The sequence below is a fragment of the Castor canadensis genome, chromosome 9 (genome assembly GCF_047511655.1).
Source record: "Castor canadensis chromosome 9, mCasCan1.hap1v2, whole genome shotgun sequence".
Classification (NCBI taxonomy): domain Eukaryota; kingdom Metazoa; phylum Chordata; class Mammalia; order Rodentia; family Castoridae; genus Castor; species Castor canadensis.
In genome coordinates this window covers 26,743,118-26,769,958 of record NC_133394.1, presented here as the reverse complement: position 1 = coordinate 26,769,958, position 26,841 = coordinate 26,743,118, and the positions used below count along the sequence as shown (strand labels likewise).

The following is a 26,841-nucleotide window of genomic DNA, read 5'->3' as shown; positions in this document are numbered from 1 at the left end:
AATCACCTCTAGGATGATGTGGAGGGTATGATCAGAAAAATGCACAAGGGACCTTGAGTTTGTGGCAATGACAGATTTCTCCTTTTTGTTATGAACAGTTAGATGTTAATTTATGGGTTATGCACTTTTCAGTTTGTGTGTTATATTACAAATCCAAACAAAAACAAAGAAAAAGTATGCTACATGGGACCAGATAATGAAGGACACTGAAGCCATGTGAAAGTGTTTGTTTTATACTTGGCAGAAAGCTTTTGTGGAAGTATAGTGTAATAAGAAAGCAACTATGAGAGTAGAGAGCATAGAATGGCACCCTTGGCAATAGCCCAGATGACTGGTGATTATGGACTGTGCCTATTTAATATATATATTTTTAAGTCTAAGTGAATGGCGTTGAGTCTTCTATTATAAGGACAAAGGGGGAAGGAGGAAATTATAAAGTCCTGCTGTTAAAATTCATTTTCCAGCAATTAGTTTCAAAGAGTATTAATAAGACTTGACTCTAAATTGGTGAAAACCTGCCAATTAAATGAAAACAAATTGCAGAGTACAATTGCTGATCATCTGCATGACAGACTCTTTAAGCACAAGCCTCAGCAACTGAAAAAAATGAATGTCAGGAGTTTATCAATCTAAGTGCATTAGCACAAGGAGCCATAGACCTGCTTGTAGGAAAGGGTGTTTCAGTGGTTGATAATTTTTATATTAGCAAGGATTTATTCACATCACTTGTCGGGTTATTAGATCATAAATTTATAATTCTAAATTTGTATTCAGTCACTTAAAAAATCGCATGCTAATTGCTTAGCTGATTTACAACACTGCAGCCTGCAGATTTTGCTGTTAATTCTCATATTTTAATAATATGTAATATTGTTTGCTAGTGATAAGAGTTTTTAAAAATCTGGTATTTTTGATAGGAACAAGGGCTATAAGCTCATCTGCCAGGGCTTTTCCAAGGGTTATTTAGATGTTTTATTATGCATGACTCCACAGAGATGTCAAGATAGCCAAAACTAGAAGTGAATCACTGGAAATTCCTTAAAATTCTGCTCACACACATCTCAAAGACATTACGGAGAGAATGAGACGATTTCTTAATGGCTTGTTCAAAAATGTTTTCCCATTACACATGGTCTTGGCTGAAGTAAACAAGTTGTCTTTATGCATCAGGGGAGCTTATGTTTTGCTTAAGGATGACACATTCTACTTTGATATATGCAGAATTAATGGCCACCATTCTCCTTGGAAAACCTCATTATGTTTTATAGAGCATGTAGGAGTATTAGAAATTTTTATAAGATTAAACAGGCTAGAGGTCTGGGATTTGTAATTAAAGAGATATCAAGACATCAGGCTAAGAAAACAAAGGTAAGGAACAGCTGGAGCGAGTATTCTAGCTGTTGTGAAAGAGATCCCCACTGCATGGAGAGAAGAAAAACAGATCACAAAGACATGTGATGAAAACATTTTTCAGAAAATTTTTGTTGGACTATTGTCTGGAGGAGCAAATGTTTAAGAAACATTTCACTGAACTCATTTTTTAAAGTCTTTTCTTGTGTATTTTTACCAGACAATAAAATTCAATTATCAATGATGGAACTAAATAAAAATATTTAATCATTCCAACTTCCTAAACATACATCTTACATGTTATTCATGATTTCTATTTTGTAAGAAATTATTTAAATGAAAAACTACTTTAAGCTGAGCATAAAGGTAAAGCTATTAGTATACAAGTGTTTCATTTTAAAAATAAAGTGATTCTTGGATATTACTTTCAAATAATAAAATGAAAAAATAAGTGACTTAAAAGCTAAATGGAAAAAGACAAAACAAAAAAAAGAATTTTACATGAGAAAGTGAAAAAAATAGTTGACTACAACTAGGTAACCACAATAATCTTAAATAATCTTAAATTTATTAATTCTCATGTATGGGTTTTCCTAGTACATACTTGAAAGTATATTTTTGGAGACTAAGATTTTTATGAACCACATGACCACTATATATAAAATGAAAAATACCAATTTCTGAAATTGCTCTCTGAATATAAGTGCTGACTAATATTTTTTGTTTGGTCACCACAATAATCTTAAATTTATTAATTCTCATGTATTGTTGTCACTCTACCTAAAATGTATATTTAAAAGGACAGAGATGCTTATTTATTGGTTTGTTTTTCTTATTTGTTTTGCCTACTGCTATATTCTTAACATGTGGCTGGCAATAACACTCTTTTGATTGACCAAATGAATAACAGGATTTCTGCAATTTCCCTGTAAGTAATATTGCTTTGAATAGAGATGCCACTAGTCCTAAAATATTTTTGATTTTACTGGTTAGCAGCCTGCAAAAAACTGAAACTAGATCCATGTATATCACCCTATACCAATATTAACTCAAAATGGATCAAGGATCTTAATATCAGACCCCAAACTCTTAAGTTGATACAAGAAAGAGTAGGAAATACTCTGGAGTTAGTAGGTATAGGTAAGAACTTTCTCAATGAAACCCCAGCAGCACAGCAACTAAGAGATAGCATAGATAAATGGGACCTCATAAAACTAAAAAGCTTCTGTTCATCAAAAGAAATGGTCTCTAAACTGAAGAGAACACCCACAGAGTGGGAGAAAATATTTGCCAACTATACATCAGACAAAGGACTGATAACCAGAATATATAGGGAACTTAAAAAACTAAATTCTCCCAAAACTAATGAACCAATAAAGAAATGGGCACGTGAACTAAACAGAACTTTCTCAAAAGAAGAAATTCAAATGGCCAGAAAACACATGAAAAAATGCTCACCATCTCTAGCAATAAAGGAAATGCAAATTAAAACCACGCTAAGGTTCCACCTCACCCCTGTTAGAATAGCCATCATCAGCAACACCACCAACAACAGGTGTTGGCGAGGATGCGGGGAAAAAGGAACCCTCTTACACTGTTGGTGGGAATGTAGACTAGTACAACCACTCTGGAAAAAAATTTGGAGGCTACTTAAAAAGCTGGACATTGATCTACCATTTGATCCAGCAATACCACTCTTGGGGATATACCCAAAAGACTGTTACTCCAGAGGCACCTGCACATCCATGTTTATTGCGGCACTATTCACAATAGCCAAGTTATGGAAACAGCCAAGATGCCCCAGCACTGACGAATGGATTAAGAAAATGTGGTATCTATACACAATGGAATTTTATGCAGCCATGAAGAAGAACGAAATGTTATCATTCGCTGGCAAATGGATGGAATTGGAGAGCATCATTCTGAGTGAGGTTAGCCTGGCTCAAAAAACCAAAAATCGTATGTTCTCCCTCATATGTGGACATTAGATCAAGGGCAAACACAACAAGGGGATTGGACTATGAGCACATGATAAAAGCGAGAGCACACAAGGGAGGGGTGAGGATAGGTAAGACACCTAAAAAACTAGCTAGCATTTGTCGCCCTTAACGCAGAGAAACTAAAGCAGATACCTTAAAGCAACTGAGGCCAATAGGAAAAGGGGAACAGGTACTAGAGAAAAGGTGAGATCAAAAAGAATTAACCTAGAAGGTAACACCCACGCACAGGAAATCAATGTGAGTCAACTCTCTGTATAGCTATCCTTATCTCAACCAGCAAAAACCCTTGTTCCTTCCTATTATTGCTTATACTCTCTCTACAACAAAATTAGAAATAAGGGCAAAATAGTTTCTACTGGGTATTGGGGGGGGAGGGGGAGGGGGCGGAGTGGGTGGTAAGGGAGGGGGTGGGGTCAGGGGGGAGAAATGAACCAAGCCTTGTATGCACATATGAATAATAAAAGAAAAATAAAAAAATAATAAAAAATAAAATATTTTTGATTTTATATGGCTTTTTAAAAATATTCACATGGCTTTTTGTCATAATTCAATACTTAATTAGCTTCAGTTTACATTTATTAACTACTTCTATATGCTGATAGAAAACAGGTCTTACAAGTTTCAGATAACATTCATCAGCATTCTGTTCTTCACAATATTTAAACAAGACTGTAACTTCATCAGCTACAGAATTTATAAATATCACTGTTCTGAAGTCAAAATTGCCAAGTTCACTAGGCACATATCATGCAGTCTTCTGATGTCTGATACATCACTCCTTACAGCTGCAATATGCTCTATCTTAAAACATGATCTGAACAGTTTTGCTTAAGATAACTGCACTTACAAAGTAATCTTTGCACACTAACCTTTAACAAATATTTGTGAAATAGAGTTGACTGTTGCATGTAAGTTTTACTTGTGTTAACTTTAGTAATAGAATGAAATCTTTGTGTAGATTATATACATGACACACACACAAATGCTTGTCATGTGACATGATGGTAAATGCTGTGAAGGGTAATTAAACAAATAATGAGAAGAAGGAGTATGCAAAAAATGGTTATGTTTTCACCTAGAAAGAAAATCAGTAGGCACAGCATTTCCAGAGGGAAGAGTGAATGAGAATCCATCAGAGGAGGGTATCACTGGCCTGTTTATTAAAAATTGACAGTTACTATTGTCCACAGATTGAAAGTGGCAGAGAAGAAACTAGAAGGTCTATTACGAGTCTGAAATGAATCAGGACGAAGTTGATTATGACTTACAGGAGTGGATTTGATAAGATGGAATCATTTATTGATTCCATCAATATTTTGGAGGCAGAATTTGTGGCCTCCCATGAGGCCATATTGGATATGGGATTATAAGTACTTAATGAGAAGTGATGCAATAGAATGCCATACCCCCTAAGGTCCACAATGAAAGCTCAGTGTCAGAAAAGATGCACTTCTGAGGCTCCCCTTGAACTGCTTTTATTTGGAGTATGCATCATGATAATTCTGTTAGCAAAACTAAAGCTTTAAATCAATAGATTAAAGCCCTCAAGGTGACTGTTCAATATAGAATCAAAGATAGCGTTTTGCAAAAACCTGCAGCATTGAATACACAATGAATACAGACTTGAACTTAAGAGAAGGAAGCAAGAAAATGTGTACTCCTTTAAAATCCTGGCATAATCATGATTCATAATTATTTAAATGAGTAGTAGTATTTATCAGAGAAAATAATCATTAAAATCTTAATCTTTGAAGCTCATAATTTAGAAGGACAAAGTTTGATAGCAAACATTGAGGGTGAATTATTTATTTTTGGTCCCTTGAGACACCATTGGAAAGTACAAATTAGAATAAGAACTTCTTTATTTATTATTTCTCAGATTGGCAAGGAACAAAGAGAATGCTAATGTTTACCAGCACTGAGTGAGGCATGAGTTTTCTTACATTCCACTTATGTGACTTTAAAATCGATAAACTTTTCCAGAAAAGAAAGTTTACAATAAGAATAGAAAATGCCTCCAGATGTTCATATTTGATCACCTGGTAATATACATCTAAGAAAATTATAAATGACTACAAGTATGTATCTAAAAGAATATTTATTGCAAGTTCTCTGAGAAAAGCTTAAAACAATGTAGCTGCCCAAAGAAGTATGGACTGAATTTTTAGAACAGTCCAAAATCTGTCTGCATGGCAGACTATTCAGATCACATTAATACATAAGCATCAGTGTCTCCAGTAGTCATCTGCTCAGACTTGGACTACATATAATTTTTCTTCTCTGTGGGTCTAGGGTTTAAACTGAGGGCTTTACACTCACAAAGCAGGTGCTTTACTGCTTGTACCACACCTCCGGCCCATTTCATTCTGGTTATTTTGGAGATGGAGTCTCACAAACTATTCATCCCAGCTAACCTCAAACTGTAAACCTCCCAATCTCAGCCTCCCAAGTAGTTAGGAATACAGTCATGAGCCACAGGTGCCCAGCTTTACAGATAATTTTTTTAAAACCAAGAATATTATTAAGTTTTAGATTTTTGTGTTTTATAGACAGATTCAAAATATCAAAGTAACAATATTACTTTCATTTGCATTACAATATAGTTTGCTGAACAAAAAATAAAAATGTCAAGTTGCAGTAAGAATTCTCGGAATTGTATAAAACCTTGGACAAATTAATGGATGTTTGAAGAAAGTATAAAAAATATTCATTACATAGATTAAAAAGCTATTGATATGCTAGGAATCTCTCTGTTTAGCTACCCTTATCTCAACTACCAAAAATGCTTTGTCTTTCTTATTATTGCTTATGTCTTCTCTTCAACAAAATTGGAGAAAAGGGCAGAATATGTTCTGCCTGGAAGCGGGGGTGGGAGGGCAGGGGGCTTGGGGGAGAAATGGCCCAAACAATGTATGCACAGTGAATAAATGAATTAAAAAAAAAACTATTGATCACATTTTGCACAAAAGTAATTATATTAAAAATATGTTTGCATGTATTGTTAAATTGGAAGAAAATGTGCAAAACTCTCATAATGTGTAAATGTTTGAGATTTGAAAAATCTCAAACATGCACACTTTAAAAATGTTTTAAAAACATTTTTAAATGTTTAAAAATTTTTTTGTATACTTAGGCCCAGTAGTCTCATGAATTTGGGACTATAATTACCTCTATCCTTATAGATAAAGAAACAGTTTATCTAGTAAGTGACAGATGTTGAAATAGTACCAACTTTTTGATGGATGGCATATAATTTTGTTGTTATTGTTTTTCATATTAAGTTTTTTCATTGAATGTAAATTTTTTTTTCAATAATAGCTACAGATAAATGAGTCTGAAGTATGAGGGAGAGGCCAAGGTTAAAAAAATTTTGTTTTAGAATTTTCAAGAAAATAAATGAAATCATTCATGGGTAAAGAATTGTGAAAGCCAGTGATGGGACTTTGGAAAGAGAGAATCCAGTGAAGGAAGAAGAAATCTAGAAGAGTTCAGAACAGAACTTAAAGACACCCTTGGAGAATGCAATCAAAGAGAACATTTCAAGTCCTAAGTTGCCTTTGGTTTGAGGATAAAAATAAATGATAAAGTAGAGGTAGTTAGAATTTAAGAGTCTAAGACATACATGGGAAATGACATAGCAAAGGAAAATCAGAGACAAAAAAGTGACTTTTAACTTTAAACTTACTTTCAGGCTAAAGGAAGATGTAAATAAAAATCACAAAATTACTTTATCTCATCATCCTTACCTTTCATTGTCTCATTTAGTTGTTAGAATTTTCCATTGTTTTAAACCACCATGCTACAAATGAAAGAACTGAAACTTGGGGGTAGAATAGACAAATATTGTGATTGTAGTTACAAAGCTAGTAAAAGGTTTTGAAATTCGAATCCAGACCTGTCTGATGATACATTCTTAGTCATTAATTAATTTAGACCGTAGCTTATTAATATGTGAAAGTGAAGTAGAGGTGATTAGAGAGGAAGAACCTGGAGTGATCTTTGAACATATGTAGTACTAAAATATCCCCTCTTCTTACTCTATACCTCAAAATTCCCTTTCATAGCTAAAATGAAACTATTTATACTTTCTTCTTTCAAACCACACTTCAACTTTACTCAGCAGTTTTGCCATAAAGATTATTTTAAAAGTGAAAGCATTTGAAATCTTATCTGAATTTCCCTTATCTGACTAAAGCAGGCCCTTCTGAAAATACAGCTACTGTGAGCCTTCCTTTAACAGAGTTTTCTGGTAATTCAGGAAGGAGATAGATGGTCTACTAAGCCCTAACCATACTCATCTCTTTTTTAAGTTGCAACAGAAACATTTACCTCTGAGTAGTCTGGAAGCTACTCATTACTGAGTGACTTCCACAGGCATGTGCAAATAAACCTTTTTTCCTGTTAATCTGTCTACTGGCAGTTAATTCACAGGCCCCTAACCATCCTACCTAAGTGGATAGAGGAGGAAAAGTTTCCTTCCAACAGTTGACACTCATTTTTCTGAACAAAGATGGTCTCTTCACTACAAGGGGATCTGGAGAGACCAAGGTATGTAATAATTTCACCAACCCTACTCTATGCTCTTTGTAGAAACTACTTTCACTATTTCAGCCATTGGTTTGGCTGATCTAAGTAAGGTTTTTAGAAAAAGGTGACAGGTTTTCTATTTCTAGTGAGCTGAATGCTTTCTGAAGGATGTACCTTTTTCTTTTGATTCTATTATGAAGCACAGTGGGAAACGTAAATGAAAAGATTTCCTGCAAAGAGGGCAGAAACAGAAGAGCTGAAAGCAGAAAGGTGCTAATATTTAAAAGCAAGAAACAAATCTGTAGGGATTTACAAAAAAAAAAAAAGTGGAGAATTTTGAACTTAACGCTACAAGGCAATATTTTGCATTTTTTGGAAAAAAACATACAAGGGAATATTGCTAGAAGTGTTATTAAAATTAATATTAAGGCAGATAAAAATGACCTTTGTGCCAGCTCTTATTAGAAGGAATGTGGATGTGGACTATAGCATTGAATTAATTATGGGAACATATATTAAGACATTAGGAGGAGGCTCTTATAATTTATTGAGAACTATCTTTTATTTCACGGTAAATTGGAATGCTTAGGCTAAAACCAGCCCTAACACTTAGCACACCTATTAGATCCATCAGTGCATGGAGCAAATGTCACTTAAGAATGAGCTTTAAAAACTGAGGTTTGGTTCTACTTATTCTTGTATTCCTCAACATATACTTTACAAATGTCCCCAAATTGTGACATTGCATACATTAAAACACATCTTGGTTCTTGGGGTTGATGAGCAAGGTCATTCTTAAAATTTTAAAAGGACTCATCAAACAAAGGTGGGATATTTTTTCAAACCCTTTGTTCTTGATAGGTGATCACTTTTTTTTTAAATTCTCCTTGACTTTTAAAAAAGCAAAAGACCTTGCTTTCAAATGCTAATTGGTTGATTCTTTATTCCCCCATGGACTTCAAACCATTCAGACTCAATACTTCATTTTCTTGAGTGTTTTATTGACCATAGTGTTGGAGATTATATTTGGCTCTGAAAAACATAGCAGGTTTTTATTTTTAATTGAACCGCAGAGCACATTACATAAGAATCAATGGGGGAAAAATTAGCCTGAACATTTCATTTTCCCAATTCAAAAATCAGGCTACTCTCAATGTTCAAAAAATAAAAGAGAAAGGAAGAAAAACTCCAAACATAGAAAAGGGGGAAAAAAATCCTCTTATAAATGTGAAACGCTTTTGCTCATGCAGTCACCAACTAGAACACTTGAAATTCCTTGTGAAAGATTTTGAACATGCAAGAATCACAAATTTAGTTTGAACATGATGGACTTTTTGTTTCCAGGTTAAAAGCTAGACAGCTTGCATGAAGATGCTGTGAAACAACACACTAAAGCCCAAACCTCTTTGTATTTCAACTGATCATTAAAAAACCCAAGGGATGTATTCTGAAAAAGTGTTCATTTGCCTTCCTTTCCTTGACCAAGTTTTCCATTTCTGGGACCTCCATGCAGTATGGTGGTTTTCCACTTGACTATCTCCTTCCTCCCCAGAGGTAGCTGAATTTTAATAGTAGAAGCTGAGAGATGAGTAAACTATTCCCAGATTGGATGCTTTCCGGAGGTATCACTTCTCATTTCAGGCCACCCCAGAGTACCATTTAGTGCAATGGATAGTGATTTGATAAATGTTCTTGTACTTGTCAAAACCTGTTACTGTGCTTTTGAAAGAGTCCAAGTCTCACTTAGGGACTGGCTTTCTGATTGGTAAGTCTGCCATCTGAGACTGGCCTTTTGAGAGGGACTGGAAAATTATACAAGTTTTGTCAAGGTTAATTTTCTCTTGCAAACTGAAGCCCAGTTATTATCTTATAATTTCAAGGCTGCTCTCCTCTCCTGTCTGGGAGATTTCTAAGATGTAAATGTGATGCTGAAGGTCTCCCAAGAAGCCACATGTGTATTAAAGATCCTGCAGACTTTCTCCACTGAGTAGAACATCAGCGATGGAGGAGAGAAGGAATATTGCTTATCTAGAGTTGAAATTATCTTAGGATGTTTTAGGCCCTTTAGAAAAAAATAGCCATTTACTTTTTACCTTTCTATCTGGCCTAACCTTCTATGGCTATTAAGTAAACCTCTCTGAACATAAAGCAAAGCCTAGCAGACCATGTGCCTCCACCACCCCTAAAGATAAGATTCCTATAAGATTGCTATCTGAAGCCTATAGAAAAGGTTTCCCAGCTTTACTGCAGCCCACCAACATATCTGTTGAATGTACTGACTTATGACTTTCTTTGTTCTTTGGCTATAAAAGTTTCCATGTAACCTTTTCTACTTCAGAACATGCTATTGTGGATTACTTGTATCTGAGCTCCCATGCAACAGTCACTCATATTTGCTTCATAATAAACTATTTCTTATGTCCTTTAAAGGAGAATTGTTATTTTACACTGACAAGGAAAACTTTCTGTGACTTTTTTTTGACATCTGTTTAACCCATACTAATTTATGTCAGCTATAAAACAACCACAAAACGTGGTTTTGGAACTCAGAGTGGCAGATGAACAAGTGAGTTCTTAATGAAAAGCTGGACATTTTGAGGAGTCAAGGCAACATTTAAAACCCTGAATTGGTAAAGCATAAGGGAATTTTGAACTTTATAACTATGTATGTTTTCTTATGAAATATGTGCTAATTACTACATACTCAAAGATAAACAGATACTTTTCACATGTCCTTTTTAGGAGTTGGAACAACAGACTTGTCCCACATTCCATCAGTGAAACCATTCTCAAAGGACTCTACATCATGTGGGAGCTGGGAATCTGTCTGCCTCCTGTTACTCTTTGTAGAATTTCTCTCTCTCTCTTGCTTTTGGTAGGACTGGGGTTTGAATTCAGGGCTTTGTGCTTGCAAAGCAGGTGCTCTACCGCTTGAGCCACACTTCCAGTCCATTTCACTCTGGTCATTTTGAAGATGTGAACTGTGCCCGGGCTGGCTTTGAACCATGATCTTTCTGACCTCAGCCTCCCAAGTGAGCCACTGGTGCCTGGCTAGAATGTCTTTATTCAAAGATGGCATACTGCTCAACCAAGTTTCTTGAACTATTTTCCTGCACAGTGTTGGGACTCAGAAAGCAATACCCCAAAGTATGGCTCTTTAGTATGTAAGTGCTTTGAACTGAAAGAGAACTAGGGTCTGGAATATAACTGAGTGGCCGTGCGATTGACGAGTATGTGCAAGGGTGAGGGCCTGGATTTGTTCCCCAGCACCACAAAGCAAACAAAAATAAATAAAGGAAAACCAAAGTCTTTCTGACCTTCTCCTTTTCCCTTATATTTTCTCCTTTTTCCTTTCTCTGATATTCCCTTATGTGACAAAGAGTTGGAACACAATTCTTATGGCCTCCCCTATCATTATATCACCAGAAAGGAAACTAAAAAACACTCACCCAGAGACACCCTAGCACAACCTGCCACCCCTTCTGAAGGCTGCTACCTGAGGGACTTCATCTGCTAGAAGGCCTTTGTTCACCATACTATTCCTCTAAGTCTCTCAGAACCTGTCGCTGCATCCAGAATCTCCAACCCTATTTTTTCAGTAGCTCAGATTTTGATTTAAACTTCTGATCCTCGGTTGAATGTCACAATTCATGAACCTCTGTACTTCCATTGTTGAAACTACCAACGCCAAGGATGCTGGGGTAAGGATTGGAATCTGTTCTTGATTTTAACTTTTTAGGAATCGAAGTTCATTGCTTAGTGCAGGCTAATGACTGAAAAACTTTTCCTATATTTTGCTCAACTTTGTATGTATTACAGAAATTTAGACTAGTGCTTGTTACTCTATCACAACCAGGGAAGAATTACACAAATAAGGATTATTGGTAGCAAATATATAACTTGAAAAAGTCACTTAATAGTTAAGTTTCAGCCATCTTAACAAAATGCAAAAAAATTAATCTTGAAAACTAGTAAAGATCAGAGATATTAAAATGCCAAGAATAATATTTATTAGCAAGTTAGTTGGCAATGTTATATAAAAGCTTTAGTAGTTACTAATCCCTTAATACATTCCTTTGTAGCTCTGAGAAGTTATCCCAGCAACATCCCTCTAGGTGTGATAACTTATACTCATGTTTACTGCTGAGGAATTTTATGTAGTGTTGTTGCAGCTATGCTGACACTCTTGCATTACCAAAAGATAGCTTAAAACTTTGAAGTCACCTTAATATTAGGTTCTTTCAGATGCCATGGTACATTGCATTTCTGAGAGCAAGATATAATATAGTTCCTGTAATTGGCTAGAATATAGCAGAAGTTATAGAAGACAATACACTTACTGTTTTTACATCTTTGGATTTATAAATGACTGTCAATCTCTTTCTAAACTTCTAGAGAAAAGAAGTAAATCTATTTTTTTCAGAAGTAAATTATATAACATGTCTCTGAAATATTTTTTTATTATTTAGAATGAGAACCCAGGTTTCAGCATCTAAGAGGTAAAGCATAGAGTCATGCACAATTACCTTATGAGCAATATCAGTACTAACACATGTCTGCATGACAGCTATCATCTCAAGAATTGGTGTGAGATAAAAGAATGGACAATTGTCAAGCTTTGTCATGCATCAGTTCTCATGATGATTTTATTCAGTCAACACTGAAGTGAACACATTCCAGTGTTGCTATAAATTACATCATTTGTATAGGCCATTTTTCCTCAAGTATCAGTTTATAAAAATTACATTTCCCTTTTTCTCTCACATAGGATGTGTACAATCAGCAGAAACAGAACAAAATATGTGTACATTATACAGAGATAAAGTCTCAGTAACAAAAATAAGCAGCATTTGGCCTAAATTTGAGGGTAAATCAGAGTTGTAACAATGATATTTTCAACTTGTTGATAAGTAATATCTACATTTTATAATGTGCCTTCATATTCACAGACAGATTTTTTATTGACACATCTCTAAAAGAGTTTGTAAAAGAGATTATCTTACACACAGAAATTTCCTATATTTCAATTTCACTTCCCTCAGATAATATTTCAATTTACATTAAGATACTTTCAATTCTTTATAGAATACTTTATCTATATACTTTTGCATATGTTCTTTACATTTCTGGATATCCCTTCCTTTTTAACTATGCATTGAAAATCCCTACACATCTTTCAAAATGAGTTAATGATTCATCCTTAAAGCCTTGAAACTGACATATACATGACTTAGATGTCTTTTTTTGTATTTCTTAACACTGTGCATAACAAGAGATCATAAAAATAATATAATATAATATACAACTAATATATATAGCACTTCCTATGTGCAAGCCTCTGTTAGAGTTCTATCTTGTTCTTTGCATGTTCCATTAATATTCATTACAGCTTTATGAGGTAGATAGTATATTTCCATTTTATAGGAAAAAAGTCATAGACAGTTTAGATACTTGATCTAAATTCACAGGTGGAAGATCTGGCTATTTAAACATAGGTAGTATGGTTCCAGGGGTCAGTATTCTATTTTTGTAAAGAGCTCTATTCAGATATAATTTACATACTGTATAACTCACCTGATCAAAGTGTCAATATAATGGCCTTAGTAGGTTCACAGATCTGTGCAACCATCCTTTCAATCAGTTTCAGAACATTATTATCCTCAAAAGAAATCCTGCTCCCATTAGCTGTCTTCTCCTAATTCCCTAATCTTCTCCAGCCCTAAGCAATCATAGATTCCATAAAAATGGAATCATATTACATGTAATCCATTGAGACTGGCTTCTTTCACTTAGAATATTTTCAAGGTTTCTCCAGGTTGTTCCATGTCATTTCATTTGACTGCCAAACAAAATTTCTTTTTAGGATATAACACATTTTATGTATCAATTCATCAGTTGATAGACATTTGGGATGTCTCCATTTTTGGCTTTCATCTATAATGCTGTTCAAGATTTTGTATAGGGAAGTGCTTTCATCTTTCTTAAGGCTTTTTCTAGAGTGGAATTTCTGGATCATATACTAACTCCATGTTTAACTATTGAAGGAACTGCTAGACTATTCTTTGAAGTGGCTGCGTCATTTTACACTCCTACAACCAATGTCTAAGGTGCCAATTTCTCCACATTCTTGTCAACACTTGGTATATCTTCTTTTGATAATAAGCGCCCTAGTGAATTTGAAAGGCAGCTTATTATGGTGTGGATTCACAGTTCAATCATGGTTAATTGTACTGAGAATCTTTTCACATTCTTATTGACCATTCATGTATCAGCTTTGGAGAACTGTCCAGATCCTTTCCCCATTTTATGTGTGTGGTGTGAAAAAAGAGCAAAGTTTATTAGGAAAAGAATATACTTTCAATAGACTGGAAGTGAGTCATCTCTAGGGTAAGAATGAAAATATAGTAAAGTTTATTAGAATAGAGGCACTTTCAAGGGTAAAAGTAAGTCATGTCAGGAAGAAAGGTTGAGAATGACCCTTTGCCCATTTTCAATTAGTTTCTTTTTATACAATTTTAAAAATTGAACTGTAATAGTTCTTTTATGTAAGTCCCTTATCAGATAAATGATTTGCAAAGATTTCCATAGACTTTGCAGTGTTATAGTTCTTGTTTTGATTTTTTTTTTATTCTTTCGTGCCATCTTTGCTTATTTTGCCAGGGAGTGAATCACTGAAACTCCTTACCATGTCACCCTAGAAGTGGATCTGCTCCAGGATCTGTGCTCTTAATCACATTTTCCACTGCACTTCCATTGTGGTATTGTGGCATGGTGCTTAACAAGTTTTTTGTAACTTTTGAGTTCACTTTCTATATTATCAACAGGAAATTTCCTCAGCCAGAGTTATCATTCTTGCCTGGAGGCTCAAACCAAACTTACATTATTAACTCTTCCAAAAGAGTCCTCTTCACATGTTACTGTAGAAACTACAAGCAACGTCTAAGTGTGCCAATTTCTCTACATTCTTGTCAACACTTGGTATATCTCCTTTTGATAATAGGTACCATAGTGAATTTGAAAAGTAGCTCATTATGGTGTGGATTCACAGTTCTTGTTGTCAACCCCCTCCAATCATTTTGCGGTGAGGACTTTCCCAGTGGAAACTTTTGTCAAACTTACTCTTCCTACCCCAATGTTGCCTCCAGGTTCCAGAGGCTAACACCTGAGACTGAGAAAAACCTCTGGGTGGGGGTAAGAAATGCCAATGATTTCCAAGTAAGAAAAACTTACACAATGTCTAGCAAAATAACTTAAGGACAATGACATTTCAGGGTAATTACTAGTGGCATTTTAAAAATTATGTATTAACATAAAGAGCCCATTTAAAGCTAGCCTGGAACCAAACACAATTCATTTGAGACAATGTAATTGACATGCAAACTTTCTGAAATGTTGAAGATCATGTTTTGTGATGCTTTTTTGGGGTATTAGTGTTTTCTGTTTATTTTTCCTATAAGAAGCACCACTTCAATGGCAGGAGAGCTGCTGGGGTGCTCATTAGCAGGTTTTGAACTTGAGGCAACAGTGACTTATGATTCTGCAGATGATATTTGTATGTCTGCCTTTGAATCCTCCAGATAATGTCCCACAAAAATCTGAGATTTGATGACATTCACTAATTATACTTTCATGATCACTCACATTCATTTTTTTTCTTTTCTCTAATTTCCACATCATGGTTTTACTACAAAGAAAATGATCCTTTATTTATAAACACTGTGTACTTTGTTACTTAAGGTTACACTTTCTATCCACTTAATCTCATAATCACTCTCCATTGTCAGTTTTATTATTCTTCTTTTACAGGTAGGAAAATTGGTGTTCAGAATAGCTTCTTAGCTCTATAAACTCAAGAATCTGTTATTCAGAACAGCTGGGAATAAAACTAGCACCTTTTGATTGCATGTCCAGTGCTCTTACCAGTATATGCCAAATATTTCTTAGTATGTATTGAGGACAGGAGATGAGGTGGAGAAAGAGTAATAAAATAGGTTGAAATACTTCAAATGAAAAAATTAATGTTGAAACACCTTGAATAAAAACACACATATTATTCTTTTGCCAAAAGATGTACTAAGAAGAAACTAAGTATATTGTTGGACTTTATACTTATATAAATATACATATATATGTATATATATATAAATACACACATATATAACTATATATACTCATATATAACTATATTATTTAATCATTTATTTATATTATTTGTGTATATATTTAATTACATATATATATATATTTAAAACCTTTCTTGTATACTTTCTTGTATTTATACAAATTGAAAATCTGGTACTTATATATCTATCATAATGACCCTCATAATAAAAAAAATTACAAATATTCCTGTATTTGGTATACAAATTTATTATTATAAGCTGGACAAATGCTTAAAATTTCTGAAGAGGAATAAACCAAGAGAAGAGGTGGTTTTCTTCCTTCTTTTTTTTTTTTTTTAATGGTACTAGGATTTGCACTCAGGTCCTACACCTTGAGTCACTCCACCAGCTCTTTTTTGTGAAAGCTTTTTTTATGATAAGATTTTACAAACTGTTTGGCTGGTATGCCCTTTAACAATTAAACTGACTGTTGTATGAATACCTGTTTCCCAAAAATATAGCAAAAATGAATTATGAAATATCAGACCACATACAAATGAAAACATTAAAAGTGAAGGCCAAATTTTAATTGCCTCAAAGACCAAAAATACAACATAACTCTGTGTCATTTGTAATTTCTCACAAAATGTGGACTTGTTTTTCATGACCTGAATGATTCTTGAGATTTGAAAATAAAAATGTTAATTTTTTACATTAAAAGCTCATAGCTATTTTGATGCATAATGAATAGGTTGAGTCATTTCCTAGGATCAATTATGTCAAAAAATTTAGTAGCCCTGATTTTTTTGAAAATAGAAAATAATTCTTAGTACTCTATATTTACATACTGAAGCTAAACATAAAATATTAAGCAGTTGGTCAAAACTATAAAATTTATAAGATATTTGGGCAAAAGACATATGAATTCTACCTGATTATATTTCTGCTCATGTTGGACTTTAATATAATATGGATTTTAGTCTTCATTTTCCATCCTCTAAATTTTTTTTTTGGGGAAACATCTAAGAAATACATAAAGTTCCTTCATATTTTGACAGAGATAGCTCAAACAGTTCTCTCAGGGAAATATTTTCTGACCGCTCCAGTCTAGCTATTTATTAGTGACTGTTTCGAATGTTGTTGGTTTTCCCCAACAGATAACATGTCCTTTGACAGATGGCCATGTCTATTTGGTTTACTTTTGCATCCCTAGACCTAGCATTATGCCTCTCATAGAAAGGATGATAAATGATACTGCATTGAACGTATCAGTGGATGGATGGGAAGCTAAGGAGTCACTATGGCAACACTAAGTAGGGTGCCAAATTTGAGTTGGAATACATTAAGACATGGTTACCTGAGGATGCCAAGCATTCACTTCTACTTCCCTCACTTACATGAGTAGGGGAAGAAATTTCTAAATACCTTAGAACACTACAAAAATTAGAAGAGATTGAGCTTTTCAGTCACTTGGGCTGAGTGAGGAGCAATGGCCTTCGCTAAGGTGATTTGGCAGCTGGTGTTTCCAGAGGAAAACAGTGAGAAGCAGATGCCTTAACATTTGTTCAAGATGTAAATAAAACAGATAAAACAGCCCCAACATGCCATCTGAATTATCTGATTTAGTTACCCAACATATAAGAGAAAAAAATTCAGGAATGACATGCCATACTGAAATGAAGAATACCTGTCAGTGTAGGATATCTTTTGCCATTTTTCTTGGAAATTTGGACATAGTAGGTGGAAATCAAAGAACTAGAAAAGAAGTTTTTGAGCCTTGCCCAGGTTAGCCTGGAACTCTTGATCCTGCTGCCTCAGCATCCTCCCTCCCAGGACTATAGGAGTTCACTACTACACCTGGATTAGAATTAGGAATCTTAATACCATCCATCTATTCTGGCATGATCCTCTGACCTGCCGCTTCTTTTTCTGTAACTAGATTTAGAGGTTTTTCTTTATTCCTTTCCTTCCCTTCCCCTTCATACAGGCATACACACAGACCCATTTTCAGGTTATTAGAATATTGTAATCTGTTGAATTTTGTGCTTTATAGAATATTGTAATTTTTGAATAACAACAAAATATTTACTAAGTTGCTTCTACATGCCAGGCATTGTATGTGAAAACCAACTAACCAATGTTGTGTCTGTTTTTCTTTTGGTGGTACTGATGTTTGAGATGAGGGCCTTAGGCTTGTTAGGCATGTGTTTTACCACTTCAGGCACAGCCCTCACCACTTTTGCTTTTGCTGTTTTTCAAATAGAGTCTTGCCATTTATGCCTGGGCCAGCCCAGATGGCGATTCTCTTGTTTACCTTCTCAGTGTAGTTGGGATAACCCAGCTTTTTAATGGTCAAGATGGGGGTCTCTGACTTTCTGGCCTGGCTGATCTCAAAGTACAATGCTAATAATTTCCACCTCCAGAGTAGATTGAATTTAATGGAAGAGTTCAAGAATCATTATCAAATATAAATATTAAATATTAAATTATGAAATACAAATATATGAGAAAAAGACTTACAAATAGGTCTGAGTAAAACACACAGTGAAATGAGAAATAAAATTTTCCCCTACACCCATGAAGTCAAACATAATGGATGCCACTAGAAGTTATTTCTAAAATTAGATTATAAAAAGACTGACATCTGCCTTGTACTCATTTGAATTGTCTCTTTCTCTTTCTAAACTATCCTATTTATCTTTGCCTTTCTTGATTTCAGCACAATGCTTAGCTTAAATATATATGCTCAATAAGTAAGTTTTGAGTCAAGGTCAACAATTCAGAATGTGCTACATAATAATGTTTTCCAATCTTTCGGACAGCAGACAACATGTGAATTTTCACAGGGAAATAAGGCCTGTTGAAATAATTTCAAGAAGGGAGACTAATAATGGAAACTTTTAGGAAAAAAATGATAACTCAGTAGGCAGCTGTCTGCTGCAGCCTGGTGAATAATTCTTCTTATGGCAAGCTGTTCAGGGAAACCTACCTACTCTCAATCTATGGCTTGAATTTTGCTTTGTGTGATATTTGTTACTATAAGCTGTCTTTGTGTATTTCCTACTTTTATCCTTCCATGACTACAACAACAATTTTAGTTTGAAAAATATTTGTTTTCATTGCTATTACTGCACTATTTTTTTCAATTGGCTTCATTTCCTGCTCTTACTTCTTTTCTTGTGAAGATATTCTTTAAAATTGTCTTTCTCTTTATAATGGCTTCTTGTCTAGTGTTTTTGTATTTAACCGAATATCCATTAACTTAACTTTGTAAAAATATCATGTATTATTTAATCTAAAACAATTTTTGATATGATGCACAATTGCTTGAAAATGAAGATGCTGCCAACTATATTTGCAAACAATAATTGAAAGATTTATTCTCATTTCAATGATGTTAAAATATGAAAAGTTTTATTTTAATTCATAAAATATAGGAAAATCATTATCACAGCTTTACATAAACTTCTGGTCATATATTTGGATGAGGTTATTGAATTATTTTAAGGTAATTTAGAAAGAGGAACATGCTATAATTGTGTATTTAATGTAGGACAATAGTACTGTGTGTTTTTTTTTCTAAGAACATTTTAAGAGTTTTAGAAAATGTTCAGCCAGAATGAAACTTCCTGTAGCAAGGATATTTATCTCTATTGTGTGTCCAAATCATTTAGAAGGTCCTCAATGAGTACTTGTCAAATGATTTTATGAGTGAATGCATGTTTCACAAGTGATGCCATGTATCTGTTCTGAGCTCATCCAAATTAGGCAAATAAGAATTAGTGATCAGTAAGTTCCTTCAAATACTAGTTTGTCTTTCTTGGATATCTTGTACTTCTTACAACATAGCTTCTCATACTTTTTAATTCCTTTTTGACAACTTTGTATTTTATTTTTGTAAGTACTTGGATTATATTAATAACTCAATGATGTTTCTAATAGCCGTTTTTGCAAATTATCATGAAAAAAATTGAATGACATAATTGTCTACCTATACTAGTACAACTCAAGAAGCTAAATGAAAAAAATAATCCTTAAATGATTTTCAGTAATATCAGTCAGCAAATTATGGAAGCAAAGGGACTAACAGAAACACCAAGCTATAAGCATCTGTATACATTTCTAAAAAAAATTTCTGTGGCTTTAGTTATGGCCTAAAATAAAGTTATCTAAGTGTGACATCATTCTAAGTCACCAATCTAACAACATGCAACCTCATATCTCAATAGTCACACTGTATTTTATTTAAATGAAACTTGAGTTCATTTTGATTCAGAAGACATGGCCTCTGTAAGTGGGATCTCTAAGCTTAAAATCTAACTCCAACTTTTGTTAGCGATAAGGACATGGAAACTTAGTTAACTCTTCTTTGTCCTTTTCAAATCTGTCTAATTATTGTATCTCTTGTAAGGTTGTATAAGGACATACCATTTATCAGTTCCTATCAAATGTAGGTGCTGATGCTGGTGTTTCCCTGTTTCCCTTCCAGACCCACTCTGCATCCTGTGAGGCAAGCCTTCATAGTCTTCACGACTTGGGTTCTTTTGCCTTCTGACTTCCAGTTACTTTTGTAAGTGGAGAAAATGGAAAAAGATGGAAAGGCAGGACAAGTGAGACTGGAATATCCTCTATTCCAGTTTCTTTCTCTCTTTTTGTGGTTTTGACAGTGATTCTGCTTCTCCATTCTCCTCCTGTACCAATGTTCACAGCTAACATGAGTGGTCTCTTTACCTTGACTCTGGTCATTGCCAAGTCTGGTAATGCTGCTTTTACTGCAGGGCCCATCAGTCTTCATGGAACTCAGGCTTCCTGTGCACCTGGTCCATGGTGTTTCAACAGCCCTTGTTGATTCCTTTAACCATATTTACATTTCTGTTAATAATTCTTTTATTTATGATTCTCCTTAATGAACTGTTTGAATATACCAGTTATTTGTTCCTAAGGTCACAAGCAATATAGTGTTGAATGATTTGGCTTAAGACATATATTAGATTATTTCTGTCAAGTCAAGGAAAAGTCATTAATAATAATAAGATCAAGGTTTCAAAACTTAGGTGAGGGAAATCAATTTTATCAATAACTAAATAACTGATAGCATAAATTTCCTAAGTAATAAAACAGGGATGGGTGGAGCTGAGACTAGAATACACTTATCATAGCACAAATGCTTAGAGACCTTCTCTAGGGGATTTACACATGGGCCTTTCTCTTTCTTTCTTTTGAAAAGTGTTGAAGATCAGTCTTTGGACTAAAAGAAAGTAGTGATTAGGTGGTCAGATCAAGTCAATATAACTAATTCCAGTTCCGGGGTAATAGAGTAAAACCTCAAGATTGTAGTTGCTGGGTGAGTTGAGGGAAAGAAGCTTGCATGAACATAAAACAGAGTTAGAACTGTAGAGGTGTATTTAGGGATGAGTATGAACAGTATCGTTTTCCATTCTGGTAAAAGAATCAGAAAGTATCCAAGATTATTAAATACAATGTCTGTATATTGTAAAAATATAATAAATGTGACAACCTTTCACTCAACGATACATCCATTGCAGAAGATTTGTGCAAAACAGAGTGAAGTTTCCATAGGTTCCCTCACTAACCATATTCAACATTTCTGCATGGCTGAGCTTGCAGGAAACAGAGACCATTATGAGGCATGAAGGTGAACCTGGGGTATGGAGGCATTAACACTGTGGGAAGCAATACCATTTCATGAACAAAATATCAATCATTTTGTTCAGCTTGGAAATGAATTTAAAATAATGGGCCTTATGGAGCTTTCCCAGTAAAACTCATTTTTGCCTCACTCTGAGTTAAACATTTCCAATTCTCAAGTCAAATAAAAGCCTATCCATACCTCAGTTCTCACTTTTCACAGTAGAAGTGGAGAGAGATAATGTTGCATTGAGGGAGAAGTTAAGAGGTCTGCAGTCAAGGCTTTCTGGATTTGAATTCTAGCTCTGGTCTTCCTTCCTATCTTTGTAACCTTACTCATTATTGTTTTCCAACTTCTGGATCACTCAGTTTATTCTTTCATATTCTGGGGATTAAGGTAATCTCAGTTTATTTGGGAATACTGTGAGGACTGATGAGATGACGTTCATAAAGGACTCAGTAGGGTGATGGATACCCTTTAAGTACTTCATAAACCTGAGCCATTTTGTTTAATGTAAGGATAGAATCTATGTATCATTTACCTTGTAAATCCATTGTCAAATCACATAGTTAGTTCTAAGTAAATATTTGCCTAACAATAGAATGTTAGCTTGCCTTAAAACCTTGTTTCTTCAAAGAAAACAAAGAATTACATTATCTTTTATTGTAGCTGTCACTGGTGTTTCCATAATAGTCACTAGAAAAGAGACAATAGTTTTCTGCACTTTAATGTCTGTGCATATCTATACTCTTAGGTACATACAGAAGCACTTTCACATTAAGCTGCAAACTACTCATAAAGTATTATCAAAAAAATGAAACCATTATTAAAACAACTAGGAATAAAGTACAAGAAGCCAAAAAGAGGGACCAGCCAACTCACTTTAGTTTCCTTTTTCAGAGAAAATGCACAGATACTTTTTGTGAAAAATGAAAATATGTTTAGATCTATTTCATTTATATCAAACAAGATATAAAGGGCAACCATTGGTTACCACCTTGATGAACATCTAAGTATCATCAACACATCAAAAAGACTGCTTTTCCCATTTAGTAATTCCTCAGTTAATTTAGCTTATCTGGGATCCTTTTCAAATTTAAAAGCAAATTGCCTTTTGTAAGGAAAAATAAAGTTAGCTGCTATGGACTATTAAGTTTTAAAACATACTCTAAGGCAGCACAAGTTTAAACATGTTGGAATAGCAGGGAAGAGTGCATATCTTCATGTTTTATGGCTATTTGTACAGTAGTCATTTGAGTATTTTACTGCTTAACATGAATGTTCCTATTATTGTTTATCATTATTAGTAGAGAAAATAATAATTCATAAAATAATGACAATAGTTTGCATTTATTGAGTTTCAATAAGTAAATGGAATTGTAACAAATATTTCACAAGTATAATCTTATTTACAGAATCACTACATGGTAAGATCCATAAAGACAGAGTCATATCTGCCTATTTTATTTGCTAATAGTCTCAGTAATCAACACTAAGCTTAGAAAACAGTTGGTACTCAATAAATATCTATTAAACATTGAATATCTTTCCTTTGATCTAGGTTCTTGTTAGAAGAGTACTGCCTTAGTCTAAGAATATTTTATTATTACTAAATGTACTGAATGTACCAAATGTATCAAGTTTATTTGTCACTGTTTTTCATTTGTGCGTGCTATAGTTTCAGTGAGAAATATGCTGGAGGGATGCCTCTACTTCATAGTCTGTAGAAAGCTGTAGGAGGATGGAAATGAGACTTAAAATGTTAAGGGAGCTTCTGAAAACAGCACCACAATTTTAAAAAAAGCCAGTAGAAATCTGATCCTGCTCCATCTAAATCGAAGGCTAAAAAATGTGGACATCAAAACTATCTTAGAAAACATAGTCAGGATTTGCAAAAAGCTCTTTTTAAATTATGGCATCAGTTAATAAGACATAAAGGAATGAAGGATAAAGGAACCTCTAGAAACCCATAGTGCAAGGCTCAGATGGACTTACCAGAACAGTCACCACACGTAGAACTACTCCACGCATGTTATTCTCCAGTTTCTTGTCAGTCAGTGACCCATTCAGACCTGTGACAGGATTCCAGCACCCAAGCTGAAAGGTAAGAGAATTTTGGTCACGTTTTTGCTAAAGAACAGTCCAGTGACCTCTGCACAGACCTTCCAGAGAACTGTGTAATAGCTCATGGAATAATTGGTACAGAAAGGGTCCCACACAGATTTTCTTTTTTAATAGCAAATGAGGCAGTCAGAAATGCCATTTCCTGCTTTTAAATATCATCATATGGCATATGACAGAGCCCAACATGCTTTAGGAAATCCAATGAGGACATTTGACTTAATGAGGAGTTATATACACCAATAACTCAGTCACAGTAATGCACTAATTGGAAAAATAATAGTGCATGTAATTCTAGCATAATGTCTACTCTAATATATCAATTACTGCACAAGTTAAATTTTCTTATAGCTTTAATGTTTTAATTTGATCCCACACTGCTTTTACCGGGGAAAAGAATGATTAAAATATTTTAATGTGGTTAGAGGAACAACTGCCTTTACAGAAGGAAAAAAATATGCATGCAGATTTGTTGTTTTCAAAGAATTCACAGTACATAAAACAACGTAATTTGTCAGTGCTATCAATTTGCTTGGAATATTTTGGCAGCAGTCTTTCCCTTAAAGCCTTGCCAGGCTTCAACACTTCACTGTCTAAAGTAGTGGCAGAATTTTATGCCCTTACTTAGTTCTTATCTCTCTTTATATCCAAATCTAAAGGTAACCAGTTTAAAATGAGTGCCCTCAAATTTCAGTGGGATAAAAAGTGATGAGTCTGAATCAGAAATAAAGGAAAGGAAAGATGGTGTGACTTGGGTTAACACATAACCATTCAAGGAGCAAAACTGCCAAGAGAGTATTGTAGAATACATTTTGTGAAGGAAAATGTGCTATAAACCTTGGTGCCAATTCCATGAGCTTCCACATTGGCAATCATTGTGTATGTGCACAGTTTAAAAATGTGTCAGAGCTTTAGTCATATTTCATATTTGGAGGCTATTTTGAGTAACTAAATTATTATAATGACACCTGGTTGTTTGTGCCTGTTCCTCCTGATATCTGTGATTTATTTCATTAAATGACATTTATTTTGTGACTCCCGAAGTCATCAACCCATTGGGAAGTCTCTCTCCTACAAACAAGTGATTTAGGTGCTTCCCATTAAAACTCAAGTTTCCATGTGATTTCCCTCAAAAGTGTTCAATTTAGAAAACTAACATGTTCATAATACATTAAAAGGAGCTGTCACAATATCAACAAGAAAGCCAGGTTTTTCTCTTATTAAAATAATTTGGAAAAGGCTGCTAATTGTTGGTTTCAACTGTAAAAGCACATTAAATTCATGCAATAATATGTCATTCTTAGTTACATAAAAAGTCTAATTAGAACTTAGATCCAATTAGCAAATTCAAATGTGATGAAAGTCTAATTATCAGAGATTGTAGTCCTCTTGCCAAATTTAAAACCTCATGAAATCTTCTGAGATTTTGTTCTTTTCTGAGGTCAACCAAAGTCTATCCTCAATTATATTCCTTGAGATACACTTTTTCTAACTACTTCAAGAGGAGTTTATGTTCCTAGACCAAATAATATTGGTGAAAAAAATGACATTAATGACATCCAGTGAAGACCTAAATTTCCATTGTGCTATATTACTGAATTATAAGCTTAATAAATATCTTTTTAGGACAGAATCTTATTCATGATTATTTTGTCTAAGATGAAAGAGCAAAGAAAGCAAACACAGGGATTGGAGTTATTTTTTAAAGTTTGATGAACCTATTGTCAATTTCTCTAAATAATTGACACCTACCAGCACCAACTTGACCATGGCATTTTGATATACTGAGGAGTCAAAATATTTACTGCTGGATTAGCAATGAAACTGGCAGAGTACTATGTTTCAACAGTGTTCTGAAGAGGCACTTAAAATATTTAATTACTAGCTTTTTTTTCGAAGTCATGCCTTACTATAAATATAGCTAAATATTGTCAACAGCTTATAAATTCTAAATCTCTCTGGCATTCACGAATTTAAAATAACAACAAAAAAGGATTTGGAGCAGGTAGAGTAGGAGGAACTTGAACATTGTTTGTGTTGCTATGATATTTCTTCCATTTTCATTTTTGTTTTTGCTGAGATACATCCCCAGTGTTCTCATTTTCATTTTTGTATTTTTATATTGGGTCAGATTCTTTCTCACGTTATGAGGCAACAGTTCTTTCCTATATGATGATTTTTCACATTTCTGTAATCCTTTTATTTGTACTTTTATTTATTTATTTGTTTGTTTATTTTGTAGCACTTGGAAGGTTGTTCTGTCTTTTAACAGCAACAGTATGGATTTTAGGACTGGTAAATTCCTTGTACCTGAGTTCTCCCCTCCTCACCATCAAGTGACATGCTTCCTAAATATTAGCAGTGGATATCAAGAACTAAGATGCTTAAGGACTGGATTGTAGGGTACAGAATGCTTAGGATACAGATTCTCTGGAAAGCTAGAATAAAGTATGTCCACTCATATCACAATGGGGTGTAACATATCATTAAGAATTTAAAACAATACTGATTTTCAATATTGAATTCTACTGAAAATGTTTTATATACTTTCTATGTGTCTGCTATACACTGAGTCATTATATGTTATGTTTATATATTTAAGCCTCACAATAACTTCAGGAGAAGGTCCTACTACCATTATTATTTTACAGGCAAGGGAAGTAAGGTCTAAATTAAGGTCACATATCTACAAAGAGAAAAAATTAGGATTTAAACTAGTTCTGCTTAAAGCCCAGATTTATTTTTCTAAGGCAGTTTTGATTTATACCTTATGAATCCTTTTCATAGATACGATTGAGTTAAGATAGTAAGGAAGAGATTTCTATTTTATAGTGAAGGAGATTGAGACTCAGAATTGTTAATGCCTACTGAATTCACATTTCAACAATAGAATTGAAGAGGATAAAATCACCATCACTGTCATTATCATCTTATGACAATTGCTCCAACAACTACATACCATATATCATGTGCCAGTTATCAAAGGGCACTACTTATATTATCTCCCTTAATTCTCAAAACAACACTTTGAGGAAGGCACCATTCTTATCTTCATTTTACAGAAGTGGAGACTAAAGATTGAAAGGTGGTG

The 26,841-nt window shown here is 34.1% G+C and overlaps 1 protein-coding gene across 4 annotated transcripts in view; it reads right to left on the bottom strand.

Annotated features, from left to right (window-relative positions):
* Grid2 (glutamate ionotropic receptor delta type subunit 2) overlaps positions 1-26,841 on the bottom strand; it is a 1,442,266-nt gene that overhangs the window by 363,935 nt on the left and 1,051,490 nt on the right. For all 4 annotated transcript variants that reach the window (XM_074041373.1, XM_074041371.1, XM_074041372.1 and 1 more), the window contains one exon: positions 23,625-23,726. In XM_074041373.1, coding sequence (XP_073897474.1) covers positions 23,625-23,726 — 102 coding nt within the window. The remainder of the gene's footprint in view (positions 1-23,624; positions 23,727-26,841) is intronic.